At 38.9% G+C, this 19,631-nt stretch overlaps 2 protein-coding genes across 3 annotated transcripts in view; both read right to left on the bottom strand.

Annotated features, from left to right (window-relative positions):
- Positions 1-2,419: 2,419 nt before the first annotated feature.
- LOC125384623 lies at positions 2,420-6,239 on the bottom strand. The gene is made up of 5 exons (XM_048408334.1): positions 4,614-6,239; positions 4,157-4,510; positions 3,951-4,093; positions 3,506-3,739; positions 2,420-2,782 (listed from the first exon to the last, which is right to left on the bottom strand). The coding sequence occupies exons 2-5, from the start codon at positions 4,466-4,468 to the stop codon at positions 2,635-2,637; spliced, it is 837 nt and encodes a 278-aa protein (XP_048264291.1). The 5' UTR covers positions 4,469-4,510; positions 4,614-6,239; the 3' UTR covers positions 2,420-2,634.
- A 153-nt stretch (positions 6,240-6,392) lies between these two features.
- The window catches only part of LOC110119386 (muscle-specific protein 300 kDa-like), a 19,050-nt gene continuing 5,811 nt past the window's right edge, over positions 6,393-19,631 (bottom strand). Inside the window, exons 1-9 of one of the 2 annotated variants that reach the window (XM_048407924.1) lie at positions 18,879-19,201; positions 16,661-16,918; positions 11,110-13,845; positions 10,562-10,746; positions 10,389-10,427; positions 9,683-10,189; positions 9,225-9,468; positions 8,523-8,578; positions 6,393-8,104 (exon numbers count right to left, since the gene is read on the bottom strand). In XM_048407924.1, coding sequence (XP_048263881.1) covers positions 7,885-8,104; positions 8,523-8,578; positions 9,225-9,468; positions 9,683-10,189; positions 10,389-10,427; positions 10,562-10,746; positions 11,110-13,845; positions 16,661-16,918; positions 18,879-18,902 — 4,269 coding nt within the window. In that variant the 5' untranslated portion in view covers positions 18,903-19,201 and the 3' untranslated portion in view covers positions 6,393-7,884. Of the gene's footprint in view, positions 8,105-8,522; positions 8,579-9,224; positions 9,469-9,682; positions 10,190-10,388; positions 10,428-10,561; positions 10,747-11,109; positions 13,846-16,660; positions 16,919-18,878; positions 19,202-19,631 lie in introns of those variants that run through there. The other variant, XM_048407903.1, reaches the window with a different exon arrangement.

The following is a 19,631-nucleotide window of genomic DNA, read 5'->3' as shown; positions in this document are numbered from 1 at the left end:
GTGCTCTGCTCTGCTCTCTTCCCTTCCTTCCTCGATCTCTCTCACAACCCCCCACCCATAGGTCGCTAAAGCTACGTGCACGCTTGATGAACGAACGCGGGTACGAGCTTTCGACACCCACCATCGACCAGTTCTAAGAAAGTTCAAAGGCATCGTTTCCTTTCCAAGGTCTCCGAATGGGAAGAATGATTATGAAAATATAAAAAATAACGCAAAAGTGACAAAATATGGTACCAAATACTTTGCATCGTATCAAATACCTTGTAATCGCAGATATCATCCTGTGTTATTTTGGAAATCATGCATTTAACACAAATAAATGTATCGACTGTAATTGTTTAGCTATTCGTATTCTGTTAGGTTACGTGATATAGAATATCATAGATCATCCCTTGCATCGAGTACATTTGATCCTAATCTGCGATCAGAATGCAACGAAAATGTTAGAAACAGCGCATAAGAAACTATGTACATAATTATCAACGATGAGGTGCTCTCTTCAGCTGCTCTCTAGACTTTCATACGCTTGAAAATAGTGTCTTTTGAATGAAAAATGTGAAAGTTCGTTTGTTCTGGCCTGATCATCGTCTGAGTCCAATTTAGTATTCGTTTGTCAAGTACATGAGCTGCTTAATGACTCTCCCTATGCAGACACGAGTACACTCCATTATGAGATAAATTGAGAGCACCTCAACCAGTCTTCTTCCTTTTTCCTACGTGATTCGAAGATCATTTATGATATTTTAAATCAGATGACATTCGATTTAGGCATCGGCTTAAGATCGTCTTACTTTACTCGCCTTCTACACATAATTATTAATAACGCTTTACTAAAACATTTCATATACATGTTTATCCCTCGACCAAGTATCTTGAACGGCAATTAGCGGCTGTTAGTGTCATCAGACGATATCGCGGACTGGTAGCAAGGAGGAAATTTTAATTGAACCTGAACCGGTGTACTTTATCAGCCTACAGTATGACAGTCACGTAAATCGTGATCGACGTATACGCGACAGTCAGGCGCTAATTAACAAATCCGGGAAACCCGGTGTTAACTGATAAGAAACAAGATAGTAGCCGAAGAGAAGAGGCCTGAACCACCTTGAAGCCTCATTTTTTTGAGTGGCGTTTCCTGTCTGCTAGTTTCATCGGGCTTTTGTCCAACGCATCGCTAATCGGCACCTTTTTGTACACCAATCAAGCTTGGATTACGACTATCTACCTTGACCTGTCATGTTCTTCTCTTTCCCTTCGTGACAGCCTTTTGTCGAACGTTGAGAAAAAAATATTCCAGCGTCTACTCGGATCTCAGACACCTACGTCTCTGTATGTTCAATCCGCCATTGGGAATCACAGAGGTATGTTAGGATCATCGTACTTTTAATGGTCATTGCACAAGTAAGATCCTTATTTTTTAAATTGCTAGTCAGCTCTTGTTCTTTGCCTTATTTTATTTTTTCTCTTGTTTCATCCAATGGATAGAATTATATTTTCTCTTGGAACGTAAATGAATGTTGTTGTTCAAACTGTTAATTGATTCTTGTTTCTTCTTTTGTTTCATGAAAAATGGCTATGGGTGCTCTCGGACTATCAATACATATATTTATAATATATATTGTCAATATTCTCAACTACAAGAATCAGGATCTGATGTTAAAGCCAACGTTGCTCTTCGTGTTTAGTTAAGTCGTATAATATCAGTTTAAAGTTAATTGAACGAGAACATTAGTCGACGGTATTTAATAACTTTCATGCTGATAATATTTTGTCTCGATTATTACAAGTCTTACTCCTCCATTTCAAGCCTGTGAGATTCTTTGTTGCAGCTCTTTCGTTTTACGAAGATGCACACGATTTTCACGATTCAGAGGCGTCAATGAATAGATAACGTGCCTGTCAGATAACATGATAACTCTTGTAGTCTAATAATAGCTTTCTCTCGCCATATTAAAAGATTGTACGTTGTGATACAAAGCTTACTACAAACCCGATAAGTAGGGTAATTTTTTTAATAGTAAATTTCATATTATCATGATTTATTTTTCCGTATCGTTATGTGATCGGTTAATAGATAATCGAATCGAATCAGATCAGATCATTTATCATCGTTAATATAATAGTCAAACACATCTTATATATTTGAATAATTAAAATACCTGTTTTATTCACATGTATTTTCGCGATTCTTACAATTCACGAATCTAATCGTACGAATGATATTCACGGAATATTCCCAATGAAAATTCGGCTTTAGAATCGTTTGACAATCGATTGCGATACTTAAGTAATACGGCATCGCAGATTTTGTTCGATCACTTTACCAATTGATAAGGTCTCCTCTCGCGAGGAGATATACAATCTGTGAAATAGAACTCTTGATGAACATTTATTTTTCTCATCGACTCTTACACTGATATCCGTATCTAACAGCGATTGAAATATTTCCCAAAGTGCCAAGAAAAATCGTGAGATCTCTGCAATTCGGATTCCTCATCAAGATTTTTATTTACATAACTGGTCATTTATTACAATTTTTTCTATTTTCTTTACACACGTGTAACGATTGCTAGATTTTTCGTGTATCCTATCACGAAACATATCAATAATTCTACAATTTAAATATATTTTTAATTAACTTACCATCTTATACCTCGTTGGAAAACGAAAGACGAAGGTGAGTATGTCGACGTTGATCACCGAAGGGATGGCTATAACATTACGAATTGATCGAAAGATCGCCAAAATTATCATTGGCGCCAAAGTAGCGGTTACAGTTACCCTAAAGGAAATTGATAAAATTAACGAGTATTAATAAAAAGAAATCAGGAATATTGCTTTATTGTAAAAATATTAGGTTGTCCCAAAAGTTAGTTTCTTTTTAGAAGAAAATAATAGTTGCACAAGATTTTTTAATTTTATATTATTTTATCGAATTATGTATGATCCGTTTTGTAGTAATAAGAACTAGAAATAACTTTTGGAACAACCTAGTAAGTTGGATTAAATAGTTACGGTTTAAAAATAAGTCGTAATAATTAGAAGTTACAATATAGCTCTGATTAATTATATCTGGAAAATTGGCATGCTATCGTTAATGTTTTAAGTCAGTTTTGAGACATTACTCTTTATCATCATATTTCTACTTGCACGAGACGCTCACTATCTTTAAAAGCGTTCATGATGAACATAAAGATTAGCATAGGAAATGAAAGTATCAAACACGATTAACAGACTATTTTTGCCGCGTCTCAATATATCCCAGCTATTTGCTAGCTATAAGGTGATCCTCCATGTGATCCTCTAAAATGTAAATAAATTATTTTATCCTTTTCTGTACAGATCTAAAATGTATAATGTCATTCTTTTTATTAACCTATCTTTATCTCCGTTACTATCTTTTATTCGTTAATTAATTTTAAAATTATCTATTTGAAAGACTGATCTGCGGAACACGATTTTTAGAATTATTTTTTTCAAATAAAATACGAGTTACCGATCTCACCAAATATTGTAATAGAAGAAGTGGTCGAAAATGATCCAAGCACCTCTCCAGTGCATATTGCAGGAAATACCGAAGACGTATGTGTATACAATTTGGACGATCTTGCAAAAGGTTTTATTCAGGCAAGTTTTCCTTTTTGATATATCGAGCACACGATCGTGCAGAAAATCCCTCATAATCGCAAAACACGTGTGTACTAGAATACCCAAGAAGAAGGTGAACAATTCCGGGAACCTTAGAACATTTCAAAATCATAATTCTATACGTGTACTTTATTGTAATTTTTTCTTTCAATTTTATTTCCGCGTCATTTAGACTATTACAGCGAATCGTTTTAATTGACAAAAATTACTAACAGTTCTTCCGATCTATTCATAGATTTTTCGCATCGTTTATCACCGCAATAGTTAATAAGTATGTCTAGACGGAGCATAAATAAACTTACATATCTGCATGGATATCCATCAAGGTCCATGTCCCTCTCCAAAAACTGATGGTCATCGGAGTAATTAGAATGAGTGACAGAAAACTGTCAATTATCGATAGAATCCGTTTCTGTTTCTCCAAACTTACATTTGAAAAGTCAAGCTGACCGGAAAGGAATGAAATAAAAAAATCTAACAGGAATCAGAAGATGTAATAAGGAATTACCTTAAAAGTATTTTTTATTTTATCCTCGGCATCCAATTTCCGCACTTCTGGCTTTTTCAATCTATTCTCTTCGTTCGCTTCATCCTCGGTGTTACTCGATTCATCGTTGTCACTTTGCTCTATGACTTCGAGCTTTGGAACTGTAATAGGAGAAGCGTCCTCTCCTCTCACATTTAAAGTCTTAAATCGTTCGCTGGCTACGTTTTCCAAAGAAACTTTCGATAAAATTTTCGACTCATCGCGATCGCGCCGTTTGAACACTTTAGGGATGTCGTTCAAGCTTTTTGTTTTTCTTCCATCCAAATTCGACATACCTACTATTCGGATTTTATTTTATCCAATTGTTTCTTCTACCTGACGACCAAAGATTAAGACGACTCAGAGGATGCGACGATTGAACAGCTTCTGTTCGTTTGTCGTATAATGATAAGTAAGCTAAGTGTAAAACTCTTCTTACGTAAACTAACGTTCCGTTAACACTAAAGGTGCCGCCGCCTTCGTTATCACTGGACACGACCTGAATGATAGTGTTCGCAAAATGCTGTCCAGTTTTTTTGCATTTTTCTCTCTCTCCCGAGCCTGTCAGCATTCGACGCAGCTGCAGATGGACTTCATTAGATTGATCCTTAGATGCAGATATGCGACTAGCGAGAATTATCTTGATCTCGACCGCAACTTGTTATAACACACAGGTATACGTTGGTACATATGCAAACAGGAGAGATAGAGAAACTAGTATCAAGAATGACAAAATTGTCCAAAATAATTATAAGGATATAATTTAGTTTACGAGATATGCCGATTATTAATTTATTTTGTGACCTTTTTCTTCTATTTATATATGTAAAATAAATGAAAAATAAGGAATTGAAATTAGGATGATAGTAATTATTTAAAAATATTTTTTTTAGTAATAAGTATAGCCAAACCTATAATCGACGAGGGTGTCAATGTTTAAAGGAAATCATTCACAGTATATAATTTATTTCTTTAAATGGTACAAAACATTAGACATCTTATTTCTTCTACAAACAAAATGTCATTAACTTAAGCGATTGCAAATGATCGAGGTATGTATGCATAAGATGCCCAATGAGATTAAGGTCTACTTATTTCTATACATAATCGCGATGGAGAAAATATGGAATAATTTTTACAGACGGCGAGTATTTTAAGCGACTGTACGTAGTCTACTCGATCCTTAAATCATAAATGCCTCGCGAATACGTCACTTGACTTGTTCGCCTTGAAAAACTTTCGAAAGTTTTTTCGAAAGGAATTTTCAAACCACTATAACGTTGCGTATTTTACTTATCATTGGAAGAGAAAAATTTGTACGACATTGCGAAACGATTGAGCCATTTCTGTTGCAGTATAAACGCGTCTTGAGTATAATGAACCTGCAGGGTAGTTAACGCAGAGCGTCAACACCAGACTTAAGCGGAGCTCATATTCCAATTTATGCTCCTTTTAACGGCGCTTCTTCAGGCGCCACTGATAAAGTTAATTGTGGCGCCCGCGAGACTCGCGCTTTCTTTCAATCGTGATAATTGCATCCCAGAGATCATTCTTAATTACCGCGATGCCTTCGAACAAACTGCACTTGAATTCACGCGAAGGATACACGTGATCGCGAATGTTTGCTCTTTTACTTAGACTCGTCGCTGGTTCAAGGTGAGTCAGGTGATAATCGGAGTGTTAATAAATGCGTGTTATAAATATCATGTAATCATTAATGAATCACGAAGCACATGACTTTATTCCTTCTTTCGAGCAGAAATTAATTCCTTACACGAACCAATAGCTATTATTATTGGTTTCTCTCTTCATTTTCTCTTCCTTTTTATTTGTTTTTTTTGGAATTATTCATTGACCGTGATTTCAAAGAAGAAGCATTGATGCGTACAACGTCTTTATCTACGAATAATAGCATCTCTGCGGTATTTGCAGAGGTTTCTTTGTAAATTGACGATGTTTTCGATTTGATAGACTCTCGATCGATGTTAATCCTACGTATATACGTCATGTATGTAGTTGCATGGTAAGCGAGGATACAGATATTAGATGTTTATCGTTAAATAATTCTTCACTATAGTAAATTTCCTCGCAAGCTTTATTCGCGAATGAGTAAAATTGTATAGTATACGATCAACAACATAGAATTCTTTCTGGACATTGAAAATGAATTAACCCCACCGGGAGACAAATAGTGTTTGTAAAAGAAGGAGGAAAAAAATGAAGTCACTATAGGTTTTAATTTATTATAATTATATTACATCGACAGATCATACACCGTCTTCGGAAAGCTCTGTCCTTATAAAAATACATAACAAAGCTCGGTCGCGCAGCAAGCAAGATATCGATAAATTAGGAAGCGAAATTAGCGGGCCGTTAAATACAGTCGTTCTCTTATTTTGTACCTCGAATAATAAACTCATGATCCTTTTGTGCGTATCCAAAAGTGTGTCGTTCTCGTTCGAAAAAGTTGCACCTCGTCCGAGGTGTCGTTGGTAATTTCATTATGCGATTTCGGTTATTATGCGATACGTCTGTGTCTTTTTTTTCATTTTTCTTTTTATTCTATCCTTCCCTTCTTCGCTTTTTCCCTTATCCATTGTTTACTCTAAGAAATCGTAGAAAAAAGAACGGAAAGAAGAACAATTGGAAAACACCTCGATGATAATAATATATTATAATTAATTATTATGTTTCTCTCTATAGCGGTCGAGCTAGCACCAATGACTAATCGCGTTAACCGCGATCACGCTCTGAAATATCGGTCAGTGGACGTTTCGTTCTCGATATACAAAATCGAGCTTCGCTCTTTGCCTACTTTCCTTCGAGTTATAAATGCAACGTATAAAAAATAAAGTCGAACTGGTATTGTATGTAATATCACGCTATCATGGAATATATTTGTTAAGTAACATTTTTAACGTATGTCGACATCAATATGTTAAATAGTATTTAACGTAAGTATTACTTCAATATAATCTATACAATTTTAGAAGCGAGAGATAGAAATCAAGTTTTAAAAAAATTACAATTTGTTATTTGAAGTTTGTCTACGAGAAAATCCAATTATATTACAAATTTTATACAAACGGAGAATATACAAATTTGTACCTTTAATACCAACGATGAATAAACGAATGAAAATCATTGAATTTTATATTAAGGGCAAATAAAAAGATCCAACGAAAGAACAACTGAATTATTCGTTAAATTTTCGAATAGCAAACATCGTTGCTCGTGCTGTCTTTAAACGTAGTCTTTCATTGGGACGTGGTCAGATCAAAGGCGCTATACACGCTTTAATCCAATTAGATTTAAGGCCAAGGAATTTGGATTTCAGTTTAGTATATCTCAACATGAGCCCTTTCAGTCTAGATTAGTCTATTACGTGTAAAATCATCGTCTATAGAAGAATGTGTCTGACCATTTTTTTCTTTTTTCTCATCAAGATAGTCGAACATTGTAGTTCTACTTAAACGTTCGACCATCTCGAAGAGAATTGTGACGTACGAAAAAAATCAGATCTATTGTTGATCTCTTTTATCGATTGCATCAATGGATCGCCATATGACAGACTAGTTAAGTAGGTACATATGTACGCAGATCGTGCGCGATCTCGCGTTTCCGCTTCCCGCGACTTCTCTGAATATTTCGGTTGAACATTCTTCTGGGCCCTACGAAATCGGTGCGTCCGAGATTAGGTTTCTTTATCATTAGATAGGAGGTGGCCCGTTCGGATAGACGACCATTGGCGTGAAGCTTCTGGCGAGGTTGTTCGACAGCATGCAGTTGTAGTCTTCTTCGGCGGATGGTACCAACGAGGCGACGCCGAGGAGCAGCAGCATCAGCGCCTGGATCGGCAAGGATACTCGCAATACTCGGCCCAGGAAACGGTATCCCCGAGATAATACCGTACGTTCGCCATCGTCACCACTGGAACACGCGCGTTTATTTCGTATTTATTATGATTTCAATCGTGAGTTTTGGAAATGATACTTTATTTAAACAGACCATCGTTCGTGGCTGAAGAGTTGACTAGTCAAAGCAATGCAGATTTCATTGATTTATAGTGTAATCTTAAAAATAGCGTACGCGTATTTTTGTCATTGAGATAGTGCCGTCTATGTCATTTATAGATTAAAAGGGAAGCATAAAAGATCACAAGTCATCTTTTCAGCCACCAATAGTATTGGAAGTTAAATCTGTCCGAGCTTACGTTCTCCAAGTTTTCTGTTCGATGTCGAGATATTAAAGTAACCTTATGGTTATGTGCATTCATACATGTAAATGCATAGAAATCGTATTGGAGAACACAGCTCAGAACTTCAAACAGAAAATGAAGAAAACATACTTTGCGCCAGGTGCGTCGTGGGGCTGAGCGGTTCCAGAGGCAGCTTCGTCGAGTAGCTACAATACAGTAAAAAAGAAAACACAAACAATAAGGTACTGTGCGTGTGAATGCTACTGTCACGGGGCATGGAATAATAAAATTCCAACCAGGAACAACATTACGTAATTTTTGAATATATATTTTAATTTGCCTTGTATATTCTACGCGATAAATATCATTGACAGCCTTCATCGTGTAAAATACAAACTACGAATTAAAATGAATTACGAAGAAAAAAACGTAGAATCATGTTTAATTCTTTCATCATATCTATTTTTATCCAATCGAAAAAGATATGAAAGACATCATCAACGATGCTTTCATACATAAACTATTCATAGAACTGTTTCAGATGGTTCTATCATTTCGTATTCGATATTCGTTGGATCTTTATTGCAATCCGTGCCCCGTGTTTCAAGTATCGATTAACGTGATCCTACGACGTAAGTGCACATATAGCTACACTGAGGTCTAACATTTAAGAAGCGAGAACCATCGAGTTCCAGCAAGTAGCCTCAGAGTATCGACGTTCCCTGGAAATTTCTTTAACAAGCTACTTCGTTTTTACAGAAATTAAATATCAATAGTCTTCTATAGTAAGGACTTTGTTTCGTTTTGAATATTCAATTACGGAAAGTGAGAAAGATATAAGACGAAGCTTACATCGTGAGAGAGGGAAGCAAGAGAAGAAGTTGCGGCTGTGAGTCCAATATCTCGTGGGTCCATTCCCAAAGCTGCCCCTAATTTCAAGGCGTATATACCAGTCAGTCGGCGAAGGGACTGCAATCTGAGTCGCAATTCCTGTAGGCGTGCTCTGGTTTCGCCTTTCTCGTCTAGTAATTGATTAGCCGACTCTTGAAGCGACAGAACTCGGGGCTCGCACCGCTCCAGATCGCTCCTCAGTTCTCTGAAAAACAAGATTTTGTTTTAACTGCAGTCTCTTCTCGGATAGAATACGCGAAATAGTTGCAACTCTAATTATTCCGATATAAACGTTAATAGTTTGCAACAGTATGTAGTTATTGAAAAATACGAAATATTTGTTTTGTTGTTTGATTAATTTAGTAGATGCTGGAACAATTGTAAATAAAGATAACAAGTCTAACATTCTAAAAACATACCTGAATTTATTGTACTTGGCGGTCATAATTTCCGTCGACTCGGTCAAGTCGACCGGTTCGCTGGCTCGTATACTAACTTCCGTTTTCTCCAACCAGGTAAGCAGTTCCTCTATAATACGATGGAATTGCTGGTTCGACATCAACGCAACTTGCAGTTGTTCCTCCCAATGTGTAGTCACGTTGCACACCTTCTCCCATCTCGTGTTTGCGACGGTTAATCTGTCTCTGAGTTGCATCGCTCGACACAGTTCCTCCGTGTGATCGGCTAAATGAGCGCCGACAGTGTTCAGACTGACTAGAATACTCTTATGACTGTCCAAATCGAGTACGAATTCTCTGTGATCTTGTATGACATCCTCCAATTGTTCTATGTTGCTTGGTGGCGAATGTTGTTCACTTTGCGTGCCTTCTGCGAATTCCAGCCACTTTTCTAATCTCCAGAGATCGTTCTCCAATTGAGCCCAGTTACGGCGCGAACATAAGGGGCAGGTTAATCTACCGTTATCGCTGTAATATACAAAATTTCATATTTTTCGCTGTCATATCTATATTTATATTTTCTTATGATTAGACGAAATTTTTGCAAAGTGAACTTTTTTGGCATGCTAATGTTCAGAGTTTATTATGAGAAAAATAGGTATGGAATGAGCGGAGATCGTTAACAACTGTTAATGAGAAACTGTTAGTGCGAAATGGGAACACTCACTGATCACAGGGAAAGGTGTAAACGTCAGAGTTAGGTGACCTGCGCGCGAAAAATTTCTGGTTTAACATTCAATTGGTTTTGTTGAAACAGGTACAATAACGTCTAATGACAATGTCTGTTATAGTAACAGTAATTACGTAGTTAATTATACGTGTTAAAGTAAATGATCCTACCTGAGTTCTCTGATTTGTTGTTCTCGCGTTCTCGCCAGGATTAACAGATTTTCGTATCTGCTCGTCAACGCCGCTACTTCGTTCGCCTTGGCAACCTGCGCGTTTAATTTTCCATCCTCAATGAGCAATCCGTGCAAGTGACGAACCAATTCGATCGACGATTGACAGCTTCCAATTAGTTTACTCTGTTAAATAAAAGATATTTCAAACGTGATATTTCAACAATTATATAGGTATAGCATGAATCAATTGCCATGATGTTTAGATTCTGGTTCTAACAGTTAATCAAAAAATATTTCAAACGAAATTTATTAATATTAAACATCTATCAGCGTAAAAAAGCTTTTGGAATCTTTCTTACATAAGAAACTGGAGTCATCTTGTATTTTTTAAATGGCAATAATTTCAGATTTGCCAATAATCAATAGATTCTTCGCTAAACATCACTGAACTTTCATTTGAAACACTTTGTTATAAATTATTCATTGAATATCAATAGATATTTATTATTCTATCTATTACAGCACTCGAATAATATCCAAACTTACGATATTCTTAGCAGCTGTGTTTAATCCAGGTCCAGCGACAGGATCCGGCGTAACTGCTATTTCCAGCGTATCCAGCGCATCGTTGCACTCAATCAGAGCAGCTTCCAATTCTATCAGATAGGCATCGCTAGACGTCATCCTCACTATCCTCGGCAAAGTGTTCACTTGGACAGCAGTGTCCTGTTCGAATTTCAACGTCTCCACCTGCACAGCTTCGTCAACCTCCAACTTCTCCTGTCCCTCGATTTCCGCTCTCAACGAAGCCACTCTCTCTATTATGTCTTTCCATAGCAGCTGATACTCGTCCACCAGCACTTGAATAGTCGCCACGTCATCCGGATGACATTCTTTCATAACCTTCAATGCCAATTCATCCGCTTTATGCAATGTGAGGTTTTGCGTACGAAGCTCTTCCTCGATCTCGTTCAACTGTTGTAGTCTTCGACGTGTCGAGGACTTTTGTTCAAACGTAGCTAAGTGTTGCGTCGTGGTCAGTCGAACGTCGACTTGCGTTAATCCAATGACAGCCGCGCCGTGCACCGTGATGAAATCTCGATAATTTTTCTGTCCCTGTTGAAGCGCCAGTAGAATAGCGTTCGTTCGAGGTTTCAACGTTTGCCACTTATCGATAAGCCGTCTAGTCTCGCTGATAAGCGACTTTAGATTATCTGGTTCCAGACCTGTCCTAGCTAAACGACTAAAGTTTTGTTCGATTATCTTGATCACCGATTCGTGCGCCTCTATATCATCAAAGATGACTCTGGTTTTCTCAATGGCGTTCTTCGATTCTTCCTTGGAAACTTCATCCAGGTTGTTCTCCAATTCTGAAAGGGCCACGTCGATTTCTTCGAGCCAGTCCTCGTGTTCCGCTCTGATCTTCTCCAGTTCTTGAAGAATTTTCCATGCGAGAATGATCTTCCCTTTCCTCTCTGCAGATTTCACGCAGGTCGCTGTCCACCTACGCTCCAAACCTTCCATTCCATTCTTTATCGCGTCCGTGTTGAAGGAAGTCTTCCAGGCGTCGCAGTCGCTCAACAGAATTTCGCAGAGATTCAACACTTCACCGATGTTTCCGCTTTCTGCTTCGATCGTCTTTTGGAGATGTTCGTGATCGTCGAGCTTCTTGTCGATGCAGTTCTGAGTGATTTCCTCGATCACGAACGTCTCTGATAATTGAGACTCCACGCTGGCCAACCAGCTCCTTAACTCGCTTATCCTCTTCTCCAACGTATCCATAGTTCTCATCAAATCGACCAATTTACTGGCCCTAGATTTGCCCATAGCCAGCAACCGTTCCCATCTCTCGTTCACTTCATCTAGAGTTCGCTGTAACCTTTCGCTTTCCTCTTCCTCGGCTACCTCAATCAGATCCTGACCAGTATTCTGTATCCACAAACGTTCTAGCTGTTTCAACGCGATATCCGCTTGCAGATCACACTCCAGTCTCTTCAGGGTCTCCTGAGGCTCGTTCGGCGCCATTGTGTCACAGTCTTGAATTCTGATTTCAGTCTCGTCTATCCATGTAAGTAACCTGGCCGATCTATCTTTCCAACGATCGTAAAGGTCGCAACGCTCGTCCAACCTACAAATAAGCAACGCGGTCTGGTGTTCGAGGTCTCCGTGCTGCAACCGAAGAAGCGCCTGTTGTTGATTCAACGATTTCATATCGATGGGACTCAGACACTCCCTCAGCTGTTCTGTGATCACACACAGCGACTCTAAATCCGTAGTCATGCCAGCTAGTCTGTTTTGTAGTTGTTGAATAGATTCCAGCTGCTGCTTGGTATTTGACAAACTGGCAGGCCTCGCGTGGAACGCTGTGCTGAGAGTTTGACCAATTTCATAAAACGTTGTCGTGATGTGCTTCGCCTGTTCTTCATATTCTGCATACAACTTTTGTATCCTCGGTATATAGTCTCTCCAGATTTCGAGACTAGAACTAAGATTGGCGATCCTTTGAGCGTGAGCTGTAAGTTCCATTCGAATAGACATGGCTAGTGTCTGGTCACAGTTCACGAGCAAAGTTTCTTGTTGCTCTTGCAGAGACTCCAATTGAGATTTGCCTTGCTCTATTTTATCCAGCAATGCCTGTATCCTCTGAAGAATTTCGTTTAGCCTTTGTAATTGGATGAATCGAAGGTGTAACTGGCTTCGTTCTCTTTCTATTTCCTTTAGCCAGGACAGCAATTTAGTTTGGTCCGATTTGTACCTGTCCCACGCAGCCAATCTGTCACGTACCGCCGCGTGTCTTTCCATAATTGTAGCCAACGTTTCATTGTGCAAATTCGTTAGGATGTTGAATTGTTCCGTTGTTGATAAGTTACTGCCCTCTTCCGATCGGACGGTGAGAATGAGATTCTGTTGATCGGTCAGGAGATTTCGATGCACCTCGCACAGGTTTCTGTGTTTCGATAAACCGTTGTAATCCCCGGACACGTCGTTAGATAGGAAATCTTGCACGTCGGTCAGATACTCCTGCCAGAGTTTCAGGGCAGTTGCACCATCCTGCGTTTTGACTAGATGAGCCGATAAACGGTGATACTGTTGGAAAGTTTCTCTGAAGACGTTCTGCCATCGTTGCAGTACCTCGACTACGGATAGTTCCTGCGTCGATACCTCCAGAGTGCGTTCTTTGATCGACTGTAGCTGTGGTTCCGTGCACGTGAGCGCGAGGAGATGGTTACGAAGGAGCTTCAACTGTTCCTTCGACTCGCCTTGGCTCACCGAGGTGAGGCTCTGCAAAAAAATTATAAATCTTGTTAAACACGTAATCATTCCAAATAAGAGATATATTTTGGATGAAGAATCTTTTCTTTGAATACCAAATAATTGATTTATCTTAGACAAAAAACAACTAACGTAGCAGAAACTAAAACTTCCTAATATTTAGTTTCTCTACAATCATGTATTTGCTAAAAAGCAATAAGCAATAACTTTAACCTTTATTCGGATACTTAAAATGATCGATTTACTTTAGAAAAAAATACCTAACGTATAGAAACGGCGACTAAATTTGACATATTAAAAAAAATAACAAGAGATATTACTCCTCTTCCATTAAAACCTACCATTTATTTTAAACAAAAGATAATTAGCGTAGGAAAAAGTAAATCCGCCTTCAATACATGAAATTCCGTAAATCTAAACGAAACTGATTAAAAATGAGTCTTTTCGGTATAAGACGATCTCCCTGCCTATATCAAGTGTGCTTCGCTTCGTTGCTTGCTATTTTCCGATACCGCTTTTCCGGCTCTATTTCCTCGTGTCCTTGGGAATTTCCACCGACGAACGAAGAATCAGTATAAACTATCCACAGTGAAATTCGATCGGAAACACAATCGAAGTCGCATACTCCTTGTACGTTAGAGGCAAAAGTTTCGCGACGAGAGGGTGCACGTCCGGATTCAGCTGTTGCGGATTTCGTGACTGATGTAATTGCCACCCCGGGCTCAAGCCCTTCGGCCTTGACACAACAAAGTGTTTCGGAACTACCGCGATTAAAATATAAACGCGCGTGCGAGGTATAATGATCGAGGCCTGTGCCAAGCACCCGATAGCACGCCGGAAACTGATGGACGCGTATACAACGATATACTCCATTGACGCAGCCAGAGGAATCACCTTGACAGGCAGCCGCAGTTGCGATTCGTGGGTTCCTTTCAAAAAATTCCAAGCGAATTCAAATTACTCGAGACACAGCAGAATCGGCCAAGGTTCGTTCGAAAACTCGCTTCCTCTATCTATTAGGTTAGCCTTGTACGATAATAAAAATAGCCATCAGCAATATATTTTGTAACCAGTGTGCTCGAGTGTATTTTCGAGCCACTTGAAACATCGAGGGTTAGATTGCCGTAAAATGTTACGTCGGAGGATTAAACGAAGAAGAAAATCGATATTTATCATTTTTTCCATTGGTTACCACGAGAAAAATAGTTTTACTACGCACGGAAGAAAGTGGAATTTATAAGGTTTCGCTTGCACGCGGTATCTTGTACTTCCATGCGAATCTCCGAAGGCCAGAACAAGAAGAGCATATGCTGTTCTTCAACGAGTACGAAGCTCACTACTTTAGAAAGCTCGCTTCTCAGAAACGCGCCCCTGTGGAATTCAGACGGCGCGCCGCGATGCGCTGATTCACTTTCTGCGCGATCCATTGATCCCAAATTAACTGTTATTCGTTATGTCAAGTCTATCGCTTCGGCATAATTCAATCTTCCGCTTTGATCTTAAATTTCAAATTTTTACGGATTTTATGAATTTGAAACCTTAATTAATTGCCATAGTTGGAAACTCTCACAGACTTTTTTAATTTCAAATGCCGACACATTTTTTAGACTTACGACTTTTTCATTGTCTTGAAGATTCGAAACATTGATTTGGTTGTAAAGATTTGATTGGAAACTACAGCAAAATGTCTTAGAAACTTACAACCAACGTACTTAGGAAGGAAAAGAAAAAGAAAAAGCCTGGAAGTTGAAAGTGTTTATACTCGTTCTCCAATAAGATTCCGGCCGATTCGATTTCTGTTCGAATTCTAACGTTGTATCGAACAATGACCTCCGTTGAGGAAGAGTAGTTATGTCCCTAGCAGCGTCTGGCGCTAATTTAAATAAACACGCACTCGCTCACCGTACGATGTTAAGCGCACGTGTCAAGACATTTTCCACCGATAACTATACCACGGGTCCAAAATATTTACAAATCTCGGATACCGACCAAATTCCCAAAAGTGATAATCGCATAAAAGGAATTTCACGGCTTAATCCAGATTTATCATTTGATCCATAACTTTTCATTTGTCTTGCAAGCGCGTTTGAAGCGAGAGATAAATTCAAAGCGTCTAATACTTCATGAATTATTCAGAGAGCTAATAGAGCTTTGACCTGTCATCGTTAGATCATTTACATTCATGCAGCAGCTAAGCTTAAACTACATTGTAATGTATAACTTCATCTATTCGAACTTGATGGAAGAGAAAGTGTTCGATATAATTCAAGTTCGTGAAATAAGAAACCATTGATTTTTCTTATAACTTTTCATTAAGATAATTTCCACGTTTACAGTCAAATAAGTGAATAAGTAAATAATCGTTTAATTGAAAATTAATTAAACATTTGATTCGAAATATATCAAACTCGTTAACCGAGGAAGATATAAGTTAACTCCTTATTCGGATTCTCGATTTCCTGGCTATTACAATTTCTCTATTCATAGACCTCCGATGTTTAATACCTTCATCTCTGCCAATCATAAATTATGTGATATTTATATTTACGATTAATGCATGAACCGATTGAAAGCGTTTTCTATGCAAAGAAGGAGCTTGAAAGGTCCTTCTGATATCGCCATATTATAAAAATAAAACACTCGTTACGCTCTATCGATCGCGTTATGCAATCAAAGTGAGATTTACCTCGCAGTTTGCCACGAAACTAGGAAGCAAAGGATGAAACGAGTAAAAAAAAGGAGAAGATAGAGAACGTTTAGTTAAAGCAGGAAGTATATCACGAAAAAAATAAATGCTTCACGAGAGGATTACGTAACAACTTGCCTGTTGGACCGAGTCCAGGAAATTTTTCGTCTGGCATAAATCGCCACGTGTGAGCTCCTGGTTAAGGGCACGGGCGTCTGCCGCATCCGCTAGACACGACAAAGTTTCACGGATGTCATCCAGACGCTGTCCGAGTGCCTCCACTTCGCAGTTCAACGGTCCACTCGCGTCCAGACCGACGTTCGACGCGATCTGCGCCACCAGCCCTTGAAGCTCCGCTAGCCTCTCCTTGTGTTCCGCCATCGTCTCCTCGCAAATCTGTCAAAAAGTGAATAGTTGATATTTAGTTTCCATCGACAATCTTTAAATCAAAGTTAAGCCTTTCTCCCCTCAGAGATGATTAACCCCTCCTTAACCGTAGACAAGAGAGTACTGTTGCTTATTCGACGTTATTATTAAGATATCTCACGCGTTTGAACATGTAAAATGTATTACATAAAAGGAAAATAAACGAAGTTTGTGTGTGTTTTTAAGAGTGTAGTGACATTCTACGCTTGGAGAGTTTCTGATCCCTAAGCATCCTTGGATGAGATACCACGCGGTATAATGTGATTTGTGTAACGTTATAGAAGAAACATCTCGCGTTTAATATTCACAGTCAAATGTCATTTCATGCAAAGGAAGTATAAACGAACAAAATTTGTGTTTTTAAAAGGTTAAAATATTCTACATTTGTCATTACGAATCCTTTTACATTCACGCACGAAATGTCTCATAACGCAATGTCATTGATGCAATTCTATAAACAAGATATCTCGCAAACTTATCGATGTACGTATGATATTTTTTAAGCGTCGCGTATCACAATGAAAGGACACGTGATCCATCTCGTCTAGAGATAGTTGTAGAGCTATACGTACATTTGACAGATGCATTTCAGTTTCAGTGGAACAGCTCTGAGTGTTCGATGCTCTCGTTCGAGTTTCAAATGATCTTTTCTATATTTTTTTACCGGCACGGTGAAGGAAATGGTGTGTAGCAAACGATACTTCCGTACTGGTTTTATCTAAATTTGTCTCGTCGTGTTAGCGCTAATTGCAAACATGGTGATTAAAGTGTTTCAGTATCGAGCTGTTATGATAGTTTCGTGGTCGCAGCAGAATTCCAGAAACCTGTTAAATACGCGTCAAAGATAGGGGAGTTGTCTGCATGCTAGAAATAAACGCTTGTTATTGTTTGAGAAACGAAACCGGAGATAGCAGGCTGCGAGCGAATGCTTTTTGAAATTCATGGCAGCCATGAACACGCGGACATGTGTGAACGAGAATACGTGAATGGGGCGCGCAGGAATGAATGATTCGAATTAATAAACGAGAATAAGAGAAAAGGAAGGTATTGTGGAGAGATAAAAGGAGAAAAATCGACTTGCAATGACAAATGCGTGAAACAGTAGATGCGTTTCGATCGAGTTTCCAGTCTGCATTCAGTTTATTTTTGCCTACGTGCATTTTAAGTCGACGAAACGTGCATTCAGTTTCGCGTGTTACCTTCCTCAGATTATGAAAGCATTTTTTTGTTTCAGTATCGTTCGCGATTCTACTATATCCTTTTCTATATTAAAAACGTAAGAATAACGGTACACGATCGTTCGATAACAGCCACACAACTGCATCTTTTGATAAGGAATAGTCACAGTAGTAGGGACGTCGAATGCAAACTACAATTTACTAGATTAGCGCACAGTGTCATGCACGAAGACTCCGCAGAAATTCTATTCCAGTTCGTTGCATCACACGTGCACCGGATTACACAGTTCCAACACAAAATTATCCCACGCCTCGAACCACGAACGTCATATATCGATGTCGATATAGATTGTATACTATAATTGAATCACGCTGAAACAACATATCTATATATATATGTAATTCATGTAACGAATACAATACATTATCTTCGTCTATCATCGTGTAAATTCTAATCAAATAAAAACAACTAAAATCTACGTATAAATTCAAGTATGCAATAGAAACCAACGCTGTAAGAACGATGCTATCATCATATAAATTGCCGAAATCACGTAAATTTTAATCAAATAAGAATAACTAAAACGATTGTGTAAAATTTAATTAACAAAACCACCTGTATCACCATATAAATTCTCTAAACACGGTAAGACGTAAAAAATCGATAAACCGCACAGATTTATAGGCGAGCAGAACCGTCCTTCAGCGAAGCCGGGCACGTTTGATATCGCAGAATCCCAATTCGATCGTACCTTTATCTCCTCGGGTGTGCACATGTTTCTTAATTTAGGTCACTGTTCATCGTTCTTATTTTTCACAACACGTCACGCACAATCCACCCGCGGACGGACAAGCCGACGGTAGAAGGAGCAAATCGGGCACGTGTTGTCGCGACATCGGGTATGCGGTTCGAATTTTCGATTAGCCGGAAACTGGACACGGTTCTTGGTCACCGTCGATGGTACGCGCATAATCGCGCGAATTGCTATGCTTGCGAAACGTGTTTACGAGCGATGTACGCTTATCGGTCGGTCTCTTGAAGAAACGATAATAATACACGGAGAAAAGAGACGGATAGTGAACACACACAGAGACACGTCGACGATTATAGAATAGATGTGTGAAGAAACAAGCGTCTCGACACTCTGGACCAGACTGGCGTCCTCGCTTCTTCGGGGATCGATGCGCATACCCTGAGACTCGAGTGGGGAGAGACTCTGTTGCCCCGTATTTCAACGACCTACCCTCGCAGCCACGTTTCGGCGCACTTGCGTAGGGTGAATCGTGCCTTCTACGTGCCGTTGTGCCGCACTAGGCGTGGTGGGGACGATGACACTACCCCGAGTCTCCCATTCAAGGGACGATGACGTTCTGGTCGCACTATCGCTTTGTCTGAAGAGTTTCTTTTTTTTTTTCATGAGTGATGCAGGAATAGAGTCATGGTTCCCGGGTTTCACGGTACTAAAGGGCAGATATCGACTTTGTCGGTGGCGGGAAGATGCTTT

The sequence above is a fragment of the Bombus terrestris genome, chromosome 1, assembly GCF_910591885.1.
Source record: "Bombus terrestris chromosome 1, iyBomTerr1.2, whole genome shotgun sequence".
In the NCBI taxonomy this organism is placed as follows: Eukaryota; Metazoa; Arthropoda; class Insecta; order Hymenoptera; family Apidae; genus Bombus; species Bombus terrestris.
This window is presented reverse-complemented; position numbering and strand designations above follow the sequence as displayed.